The sequence below is a fragment of the Puma concolor genome, chromosome A2 (assembly GCF_028749965.1).
Source record: "Puma concolor isolate L17-30 chromosome A2, mPumCon1.1.hap2, whole genome shotgun sequence".
NCBI lineage: Eukaryota > Metazoa > Chordata > Mammalia > Carnivora > Felidae > Puma > Puma concolor.
In genome coordinates this window covers 72324178-72335887 of record NC_141668.1, presented here as the reverse complement: position 1 = coordinate 72335887, position 11710 = coordinate 72324178, and the positions used below count along the sequence as shown (strand labels likewise).

Genomic DNA, 11710 nt, shown 5'->3' with positions numbered 1-11710 from the left:
CTAATGGACTACCATTGTACCATTGATGTGCTGTACCTGGACAAAATCATTTTTTCCTTCTCCATAGTTGTCTTAAAAGATAGGATTCTCATGGTCTCAGGACACCCTGGATTTGACAGGAGTAAAAAAAAAACAACAAAAACAAAAAAACGTATTCCGAGTTGTAACATTCCAGCTACGTTGCAATTAAAGCAGACTTTGGAGGGCGAACCTACATCTAATAACTACTTTTCACGCAAGTTTTATAGTGAAGGTACAAACCGATTTCTATAAAATAATTTGCTTTAAAACAATTATGGAACTACTGAACTGTTTTTTATTGTTTTGTTTACACAAAGCACACATCTGTAAATAGTATTTGAATTGGTGATAAATTGAGATAAATTGAGATAAGAATTTTGTCCACACAGAAGTATTTTGAAATTTCCAAAGTAACAGTTAAGAAAACAAAAAATACTGAGGTTTTCTTCAGATATCTCCAACAATTTGAAAATAATATTATTCTTCATTGAATCTTTTCGTTATTTTCAAAAATTGTCCATGATTTTATGGATGGTTTGTTTGAAGGGCAGAAGATAAAGGAATGAAGTATAATTTTTACTGAAATTGTATGGCTATGATGTGTATATTTGTGGCAGCAGTGAAATTCCTGTCGCGCTGCAACTGAAGGGGACCTAGTGAGTTCAAGTTGGTACAGAAGATTGAAGACAGTAAAAGAAATCCGAGGCAAGGGGAGATGAGGATAGTAAGACTGTTTGTAAGCCCAGCTCAGAATTTGGAGGATAGATTTGTCAGATTCTCTAAAAAGTCAGTAGAGATGAATATTGAATCCTAGAAATACCCCTGACATATGAATAAAGATTAGATTAATTTGAGAAGGAAAAAAGTCTTTTGTTTTAAGAAAATGCCACTTAGAGACATAATTTATTGCTGACATATTAAAGGGTGATACTCCTATTTTAAAAAAATCAGATAGAAAGAATTAATGGCAGATTAAGTTCCTCAATTCAGTGATTCCAGAAAGAATTTGGATCATAAAAGGATGAAGGTAATTTGGCATTCTGTTATAATCATTTGCCAAGCTAGCATTCTAATTCTAATATATCTTAGACTACATCCCAATATATCCTAAATTACAGTTTTTAAAAATCTCTGTTCTGAAAGGACATACTTTTCATTAACAGACCATTTGTTATGATTAATTAACATATTCCTGTTCTTTTATATAATAGGATTTTGTGGTTAAAAATTACCTGTGTCTACATTAGCAAAGCATAATTAGCATGGGTTATAACATATTTTGGGACCTGATTCTTGGATATTTGAGGGATTACCCTCATTAAAAACCTTTTTTAACTGCCATGGTTATTTTAATTACATAATCTTAATGTTTTTTATTTTGAGTAAAATATGTTAAAATATGTCAAACTTTAGTTGTGCCATGTTTTTATACTAAAATAGAAACCATAAAAAAATACAGAGAATTCTTAAAATAATCCAGATGGTCTAGCAGATTGCAATTGTTGGTATAAACATTCTTTTAAAACATAATTTATAGGAAATAGGGATAAAACACTGTGAATTTAATATGGAGAGTACAGCGAGTTAGGTCTATACAGTAGATGATTTTGTGTTCCACTGTGGGTTTTTTTTCCTTTGGGAGTTCGTAAGTAACTTTCATGAAAGGATCTGAATAAAAGATCTTGAGGGAAAATTTGTGGGACTAGAAAAAGAACAGAATCTGAAGCCAGCCTAGCTATTAATTGTAATGCAGTTAAAATTCCAAACATATTTTAATATTAAAATTTTGTTGTAGTACTTGACTCATGAAAGATAAAAAGAAAAATAATTTGGATTAAAGGAGACAGAAGAGAAACGACAACGAAGTGCACTGTATGATACTTGATCCAAGATTCCTAAAAAAAAATTGTTTTTAAATTTTTTTTACTGGCACAGTCAGGGATATTTGAATGTAAATTTTACAATAGATGTAAATTTTTTTACATAGAGGATGTTACTGGCACAGTCAGGGATATTTGAATGTAAATTTTACAATAGATACTGTTATAGTAATACTAAATCTTGGGTTATTAAAATGATATATGATTATGTAAGAAACTATTTTATCTTCTTAGAAGATACTTGCTAATATATTTAGGAACGATGTAGTCTGCAGCACTCTTTAAAATGGGTCAGCATGGTATATGGATATCCATTGTATTATTCTTACAACTTTTTTGTCGGCTTAAAATGCATTAAAATAAAAACTTGGGAGAAGTATTACATGAAATTTTCAATAATCCAACATTGGCAGGTACTTGGCAGATTGCTGTGATAGTGTTTAGTTTAAATGAATAGTATTTACTTTTTGAATGTAATAACCAAGTCCGAAGTTTGTAGGCCCAGCCCGTCTTGAGGGGATTTCAAAGCATGTTTGTGGACAGTGATTAAAGTGATTGGGAATAGTTAGCCTAGGTTTGACAACTATTTTCAGATACTTGTAGAACAATCAGATACAAGAATCAGTGTATGCAAAAGGCTCTAAGGCTAGACTCTCCATTATGGAAGCCGCTAGACACATGTGGCTGTTGAGCACTTGAAATATAGCTAGTTGGAACTGAGATGTGCTGTGAATGTGAAATACATACCAGTTAAGTATGATTAATTGTGATAAATGCATACTAAGTTCAAAAATTTAGCCTAAAACATATAAAATATCTTATTACATGCTCATTACATATTAGAATGAAAGTATTTTGTATATATTCAATTAAATACATTGTATTTATTAAAATTAGTTTCACTTGATTCTTTGAGCTTTTTAAATATTCTGGTAGCCATATTAAAAGTGTACTATGTGACTTGCATTTTATTTCTATTGCATAGCATTGCCCTAGAAGACTGAAGTTGGTAGTTTTTACATAGAGTTAGATTTCAACTTTTCTTGAAAAGGAACTTTATGGTAGTAAATGGCCATCTGAAAATGAATGGATTGCCTTGGGAATTTGTACATATTCTGCTGTTCAAAGTGTTCAGATACTTGAAGGGAATATTTTAGAGTGGTTTCAAGAATGAGGTAACAGGCTTAGATAAATCCTGAGGTTATTTTAATACATTTCCTACCATCATCACTGTGATTCTAGTAGCTTACACCTTCATCTAAAATTTCTGATGTAACGATAAGACATTTAAAAAGAACTAATGATGAAGGGCAATAAATAAAAACCCTGTTTGATATATAGATGTCAGTGCTGTAAGAACTCTGAGGAAGGAAAAATGACTTTCATCTGAGAGTGAAGATAGGAAATTTTTGAACAGGGCTCTAAAGAAGAATAAGATTTGAATAAGCAAAATATGGTCACAAGAAGAATATTCCAGGGTAGAATAAACAGATAAACAAAGGAAAGGTGACAGGGAGGCACAAGAATCACTCTAGGAGACAGAGAACCCTAACAGTTTGGCTAGAGTAGAAAGGGTATTGAAGAGTTTATGACCTATTATAAATTCAGGGCTTTTTGCCTTCTCAGAAAAGAAAAAGATGTGCTCAAGGGTGCATTCAAGGATATATACAAAAGATGCATACATTGGAGGACTCATAAAATCTATTTAAGATGTCTACTTATTTTATTTTTTCCTACAAGGTATCACTTGGAAAACATACATTAACCAGAAGTGGCCATAAGTTTGTCAATGCTGGATAATCACAGAGTGATCAGATGCATCTATAAAATAGGAGCCAAAAAATGTTTACATAAATTTAGTAATTATCCCTAAAAGAATAATCTTATAATTGCAAGGGTTGGATGTCACTGAACAAGCCTTTTAAAGATCATTTCAAGGGGTGCCTGGGTGTCTCAGTCAGTTAAGCATCTGACTCTTGGTTTCAGCGCAGGCCATGATCTCGTGGTTCCATGAATTGAAGCCCCACATCGGGCTCTGCACTGACAGTGCAAAGCTTGCTTGGGATTCTCTCTCTCTCTCTCTCTCTCTCTCTCTCTCTCTGCCGCTCCCCCACTCACTGTGGCTCTCTCAAAAATGAATTTAAAAAATAAAAATAAATTTAAAAAAAGATTATTTCAAAACCAGTGCACTAATTGTGTTGTGGAGATCATGATCACACACGTAAAGGAGTGGTGGCTGATAGGATGAATGACAGCATTATAGGGTTATGAGAATTAGGAGTTATAAATGAGATATTTCCAGTGATTCCCATAAAATATAGATCAGAAATGTGTTACATTTCATTTAATTTAGAAGTGAAGATAGGAGGGGTACCTGGGTGGCTCAGTCGGTTAAGCATCCGACTTTGGCTCAGGTCATGGTTTCGCGGTCCATGAGTTCGAGCCCCGCGTCAGGCTCTGTGCTGACAGCTCAGAGCCTGGAGCCTGTTTCAGATTCTGTGTCTCCCTGTCTCTCTGACCCTCCCCTGTTCATGATCTCTCTCTCTCTCTGTCTCAAAAATAAATAAATGTTAAAAAAAGAAGTGAAGATAGGATGCTCTGAAAAACCATGGTAAATTATTCTAAGCATCTTGGTCATGATGTAACATTGATGTAGGAGAGTAAAATAAAATTGTTTTAGAAATTAAGAGTTGGGAGCACTTAGGTGACTCAGTCGGTTAAGTGTCTGATAGTTGCATCTCATAGTTTAAATTATCTTGGCTCAAATCATAATCTCACAGTTCGTGAGATGGAGCCCTCACATCAGGCTCTGCATTGACACAATGGAGACTATCTGGGATTCTCTCTCTCCCTCTGTCTCTCTGCCCCTCCCCTGCTGGTTCGTTCGTTCATTCTCTTTCTCCCTCTCTCTCAAAGTAAATAAATAAACTTAAAAAATTAAGAATGGGAGGGATTATGAAGATAAAAATCTTCTGCACAGCAAAGGAAACAACCAACAAAACTAAAAGACAACCAACGGAATGGGAAAAGATATTTGCAAATGACATATCGGACAAAGGGCTAGTATCCAAAATCTATAAAGAGCTCACCAAACTCCACACCTGAAAAACAAATAACCCAGTGAAGAAATGGGCAGAAAACATGAATAGACACATCTCTAAAGAAGACGTCTGGATGGCCAACAGGCACATGAAAAGATGCTCAGCGTCGCTCCTCATCAGGGAAGTACAAATCAAAACCACACCCAGATATCATCTCACGCCAGTCAGAGTGGCCAAAATGAACAAATCAGGAGACTATACATGCTGGAGAGGATGTGGAGAAACGGGAACCCTCTTGCACTGTTGGTGGGAATGCAAATTGATGCAGCCACTCTGGAAAACAGTGTGGAGGTTCCTCAAAAAATTAATAATAGACCTACCCTATGACCCAGCAATAGCACTGCTAGGAATTTACCCAAGGGATACAGGAGTACTGATGCATAGGGGCACTTGTACCCCAATGTTTATAGCAGCACTCTCAACAATAGCCAAATTATGGAAAGAGCCTAAATGTCCATCAACTGATGAATGGATAAAGAAATTGTGGTTTATATACACAATGGAGTACTACGTGGCAATGAGAAAGAATGAAATATGGCCCTTTGTAGCAATGTGGATGGAACTAGAGCGTGTGATGCTAAGTGAAATAAGCCATACAGAGAAAGACAGATACCATATGCGTTCACTCTTATGTGGATCCTGAGAAACTTAACAGAAACCCATGGGGGAGGGAAGGGAAAAAAAAAAAAAAAGAGGTTAGAATGGAAGAGAGCCAAAGCATAAGAGACTCTTAAAAAGTGAGAACAAACTGAGGGTTGATGGGGGGTGGGAGGGAGGGGGGAGGGTGGGTGATGATTGAGGAGGGCACCTTTTGGGATGAGCACTGGGTGTTGTATGGAAACCAATTTGACAATAAACTTCATATATTGAAAAAAAAAAAAGAATGGGAGGGAAATAATATTTCTAAATTATGTTTGCATATATTTTAATATACATTTTTTGCTAAATAATTAAATAAGTAGTTACACAACAATTTACAAATCTAAATTCCATGTTTTTAAGGGGGCCAAAAATGTGGCATTTTGTTTTTTGGTTTTTTTTGTCTTCTCACTGGGAAAATGTGAAATCCAGAGTCACCTCGTATTCAGCATATCTGATGATTAATAACTATGGATATCTTATATTTAATTCTAAGTGGAGGAAATACACAAAGTGTTTCCCATTTATTAACTCCTGCGTTCCTCATAAGAACCTTGTTATTCTGCATTTTAGAAAACTCGGACTTAAAGTCCCATAGCTGGTAAGGGGCAGAACCAGAATTTGAATCGGGTCTGATTCTGAAGTCTACATTTTTTTAATGCTTGCTCTGTGTTGCCTAACTTTTGAACATAAATGTTTTTATTGAGCTTATACCAACTGGTAACGATGATCCATTGCCTTGATTAAATATACTGGTTATGATGTTTCAAAGTATAGTTAGTGCCAACATATTTTACCTATTTATTTTTTGTCAACAGTTTTTGCCTGTGTACATGCACATCCGGGTTCTGGTTGCTGCATACCTATTTCAGACAGGGTATGGGCATTTCTCATACTTTTGGATCAAAGGAGACTTTGGAATTCATAGAGTCTGTCAGGTAGGGATGATTTCAGTTCTTCTTCTTTCATTTTGACATAAAAATATGAATATGGTCATTATAAGGCCACAAATAATTTGAATATGACATTGCACTTTAAAGTTATGTTATTTCTGTGTTCTGTGGTTAATAATTCGAGATAAATATTTTATTACTGAGGGAAGGGAAAATGTAATTTAAGTGAATGTCTAATAAAAGGACCAGTACTCAAGGGACGGCACTGCTAATTCACTTCAGTTTTATAGAAATGTACAGTTACCTGGAATTATTATAATACACTATGTTTTCTTTAAGAAGAGGATTAATATTTATTAAGTTTCCACCTTGTGCTGGACACTTCCTGAACATTATTTATCCCTCATTACAACCCTGATTTGTGATCTTCATGTTTACAGAAAGGACACTGAGGCTCAGAGAGGTTAAATAATTTGCCTATGGTCAGATAGTAAGTGGTACAACTCTAATATCAATCTGCTTAAACTCTGTGTTCTTTGAGTGACATCACACTGTCTGACATGACTGTTAACAGAGGTCCCAAAGTCACTTTTTAATTTGAGTAATATTATTTTGTATCTATGACAACTCTCAACTTAATCCTAAATGGGGTAAATCAACATCAAACAGATGAAATAGACACCCTTTTGTTGAGGTAATCTAATCTCTGCTTATAAACCATAGCCTTAGGAAGGAGACTTATGATTCTCTCCCTACATTTAGCAAGATGACAGTTGCAGCCAGAGGACAGCTCAGGTTGGTGTTTTACTTGGATTTAGTTAATATAATGATGCATAAATATTTTATATTGAACTCTTTACAGTGATTGTAGAACAAATGTAATTTTAAGGATTAGTAAAATATACTTGCAGTTATTACTTTGGTCTTAAATAAACGTTTGTACTCTGTCAGAGAGAATCTGTCTTTGCTCTTCCTGCATACCTGGAATGAAAACCATTTTCTTCTCCTTTTTACTAGGTCTTATTTCGTCTCAATTTCCTGGTAGTGGTGTTATGTATAGTAATGGATCGGCCTTATCAATTCTATTACTTTGTCCCCTTGGTCACTGTATGGTTCATGGTCATATATGTTACTTTAGCACTATGGCCACAAATAATCCAAAAAAAAGCAAACGGTAAATATACTCTCTTACTGTTAATAAATATATACTTTTCATGTACAAAATTTATTCCTCATTGTTAAAGGCTATTTTTTATTGAGACATAGTTTAAATTTATGTGTAGTTTTGATATTTGAAACTTTGTTCTTAAACTATGTTTCCAAAATGGTACAGCTAAATAATTCAAGTAATATAACAGTGCAGATTAATAGTTTGCATGTCTATTGTATGTATGTGTTTTTTTTAATCTAAATTTTTCAAAGTCGTTTTACACATCAGCTGACGCAGCATTTGTCAGACTGTCCTGTACAGAGCCCGAGTGAAGACCACTGGAGGAGAGGAGAGCAATCCAATGGGGCTCCAGGCCCTTATAGCCTTCTCTCGTCTTTGGCAGCTCTGCTTTATATATTTTACATGTATTGAGATTTTTGGATAAACATTCACTTACAAAAAGGCTTTTTATGTCAGCCAGGTCTAAAGGGCACTAATATAATTTACCCTCTAGACAACTCTTTACACACTTACTGTCAGCCTGTTGTGCATATAAAGAAACCTGAGCGTCCAGAAGGTCATCACCTTCAAACTCCACATAGCCAGTTACTGGTCATATTCAAAGTGAGGCCACATTCATTTCTCTTCATGCTTTTTCCCCCTGAAGATCATATCATTGAAATAAAAGCTTTCCTTTTTTGGAAAAATTAAAAATTGTTGTTTTTAGTAATTTTTAACTTAACTCTTTCAATCAAATATTATATATCAAAAATATCTTCCACTGACTTCCATTATAATGTCAAATAACTTTTTCAGGAAAGAGTTGAGTTCCAGCCTTTAATCAAGTCCATTAATATCGTTGAATAGCCTTTGTACCTTAATCCCTCGACACAAACCTAACATATTAAATTAAATCAATATATATAAACTATGAACACGTAACTTAAAATATGCATACGTTAAAATACATTTTAAAGTTAAACCTTAGTACATTCGGGAGTTCTTAAGCTCTTTCCTTGAAACTTTAATGTTTAAGCAGTGTTACCTAAGCTATATTCAACAGGAATGTTTGTTAGAATTACATTGAACATATTGACATATTTTTCCAAATTTTGTTGTAACTTTGAATAGTAAATGGGTATAATTGAATCCAGGAGATATTTTCAGATATATATATCGTGGATGAACAGGAGATATGTAAGGTGTCAGGTGTGGGTTGTGGCCCCATTCCTAGTGAGGACGGTCCGTCTTTTCCTTTTTGCCCTTCTTACAGTTTATACCACTTACATATATTTTATGTATCCTATAGGCAGCCTTTGATTATTGTAAGGACTGTGCAGAGTATTAATACATTAAACAGAGACTATTTAATATGTTTTTTATGTAAACTTATACTTTTTAGTAAATTAAATGTTTTCTCTCTTAGGAAATTGTTTCTGGCATTTTGGCTTACTGTTGAAACTAGCCTTCTTGCTGTTATGTATATGTTTTTTGGCATATTCTCAGGTTTGTACAGTCTTTTCAGTTTATATTTTGTTCTGTTTTATTTTAAAGTTCAAGTCAAAGTACGTAAGAAGAGTCAGAGCTTTTTTTTAGCTTCATTTTTTAATGACTGTAATAAAAGTGTCACTCTGTAGTTGACTACTCAGTGTAGTTCTTTTGAGACCTATCTACTTTTGTTACCACTGTTTTTGTTGTAAGAGCAATTTAAAGCTCTTCCTCTGGCAATTGTTCAAAATCCATTTTACTTGACTTTGATCAATCAGACGTTTATTGAATGCCTCTTATAAGACACTACTCTAAGTGGAGATCAAAATTCTCTTGACAGAATTTGCAGCTTGGTTTGTGCATTATTCATTGCTTCAAAGTGTTACTTGTCTTTTCCATAACTGCATAGACTAAAATTTTGGCAGTTAGTAAAACCAACTCAGGAGCAAATGGGTTTGTATGTATGGAATATGTTTAATTTAATAAAATTTTTGGTCATTTTCTTACCTCTACCCTTTTATCCCCCTCTTATGATGGTTGAGATGTTTTCAGCTACTTTAGCAAGGTGACAAATTCCTACCTGCTGGTCAGTCCATCAGACAGACATTATTTGGGCAGTATGATCTTTATAACTAAATATTTTAATTTGAATGCCTGTAGTTGTGACTTATTCTGTAGTTGCTCCCATCTCCAACATTCCCTGTCTTGTACTTAGCTGTGTCAGGTGCAAATGCCATATAAGCATCGTGTGTGTGTGTGTGTGTGTGTGTGTGTGTGTGTGTGTGTGTGTGTGAGAGAGAGAGAGAGAGAGAGAGAGAGAGAAAGAAAGTGATCCTATCAAGCTGGTTTTTATTAGTTTGTTTTTGTAGGCTTTCATTCTTATTTTCATGCTTAGAAATAAAGCATTTTTATTTCTACCTGACCTGCAAGGTTTTTTGCAGGAGATTTATAAATAATAAGGAAACAATAGCAAACGTATGAAGAAATAGCCAGGTAACTGCAACAGCTACTTGACACTTATTCATTAAAATTCCAAACACTCTGTGGTGCATCTGAGGGAGACAAGGGAAGGTGAACCAGAGGTTCAATAAAGGTTTCCCCAGCTTTGGATTAGTGTACAAAAGAAAAAAGTACATGGCCCAGTATAGCCCAGTGTCTTTCACAAAATGGGTGCTCACTAAAAACTTTTCTGTTGATCACACAAATAAATTTTTAATCAGAAATAATATGTTAAGTGCTAAATACATATATATGATCTATAGGACCATGTATTTCTAATAGATACTAAATATTTCTATATTTTATTTTGATATTTATATTTCTGTACTTCATATCAATATTTATGATCTATAAGTACTCTATATTGCAACTTTTGGTAAGAATCCTCTATTTTCTGAGGCACAGATTTTGATAGGACCTCTGTTTAATAAGTTATAGGTATTTTAAATTCTTAAATGGTTAAATGGAGGATACTGTATTTTATTAAAATAATAACGTTCTTATAAAGATTTAGCATTACCTAAAATACAATGCTGTTTTCACTTTTTTGGTTTTTAATAGCCTTTTTAAAAATTGTTATGTTACATTTTCTATGCTGTGGCAGTAGGTCTAATAATGGAGCTTTCCTTCAAAAAGTTTGCCGTCCTTCTTTAGTCTGGGAATTGAGGTTTTGTTCTCTTCTTTGAAAGACTTCATTAATGTGCAGGAATGCACCCAAGACTTCTGCCCCTTCATTCCCAGATTTTCCAGGCTTGTCAGATTAATAAGAGAGTGCATTCACTAACTTGACCAGAGTAAAATTGTAAACTTTGTTTCAAAGGCTGGTAATGGCATTTGGGTATGGTTGATTAAGTAAGGTGACTAATTCAGAGGATTATTTTAATTCAGATGGTTGATTATGGATTATTAAGGACATTTAGAGAAGGAAAAACTGTATTTTAACTTTAACCATCATTCTTTAGGATATTGATATTATAATGGCTGAGGTCTTTTGTATTTTGATGTTTTGATCAGTAAATATTAGCTGCTTTATGTAATAGATTAAAAACCGTAAATGGAAGAATTTTCCAGTTACTAGCTTACTTTTTGTTTTAATTTTGCAGTCTCAGTAGCCTTTCATATGCAGTGAAAGTAAGTTAACAAAAAAGTTTTAAGTCGTCTTTATTAGCCGTCAGTAAAATAAATTTATTTTCAAATGAACGTCAAATGAAAGAATTTTTAAATTGTGAATGACTTTTTTATAATCCTAATAGAAAACTATAATTTAGAATAGAGTTAGAAAACAAGTATTGACTCATACCATCTTATTTTGTGTTCTGGATTCCTTTTCTCAGGGTGCATTTGAGAAGATCTTTTCTCTTTGGCCATTGTCCAAGTGTTTTGAACTGAAAGGGAATGTATATGAATGGTGGTTCAGATGGAGGTTAGACCGTTACGTATGTATTTACCTTGTGATCTTTTGCCATTTCAAATTAACGCTTTAAAAGAATTATTTGGAAAATTATAATTATTTTTATTTAGTTTTAGTGTAAGGAAGTA

At 33.9% G+C, this 11710-nt stretch overlaps 1 protein-coding gene across 12 annotated transcripts in view; it reads left to right on the top strand.

The window, feature by feature from the left end:
* Window positions 1-11710, top strand: part of CASD1 (CAS1 domain sialic acid O acetyltransferase 1) — a 76946-nt gene that overhangs the window by 30643 nt on the left and 34593 nt on the right. For all 12 annotated transcript variants that reach the window (XR_015247081.1, XR_015247078.1, XR_015247077.1 and 9 more), the window contains exons 11-14: window positions 6460-6579; window positions 7552-7708; window positions 9111-9190; window positions 11506-11607. Coding sequence is in view for 6 of the 12 variants with exons in the window: in XM_086696107.1 (XP_086552233.1) it covers window positions 6460-6579; window positions 7552-7708; window positions 9111-9190; window positions 11506-11607 (459 nt within the window). In the remaining 6 variants the exon portion in view is untranslated. The remainder of the gene's footprint in view (window positions 1-6459; window positions 6580-7551; window positions 7709-9110; window positions 9191-11505; window positions 11608-11710) is intronic.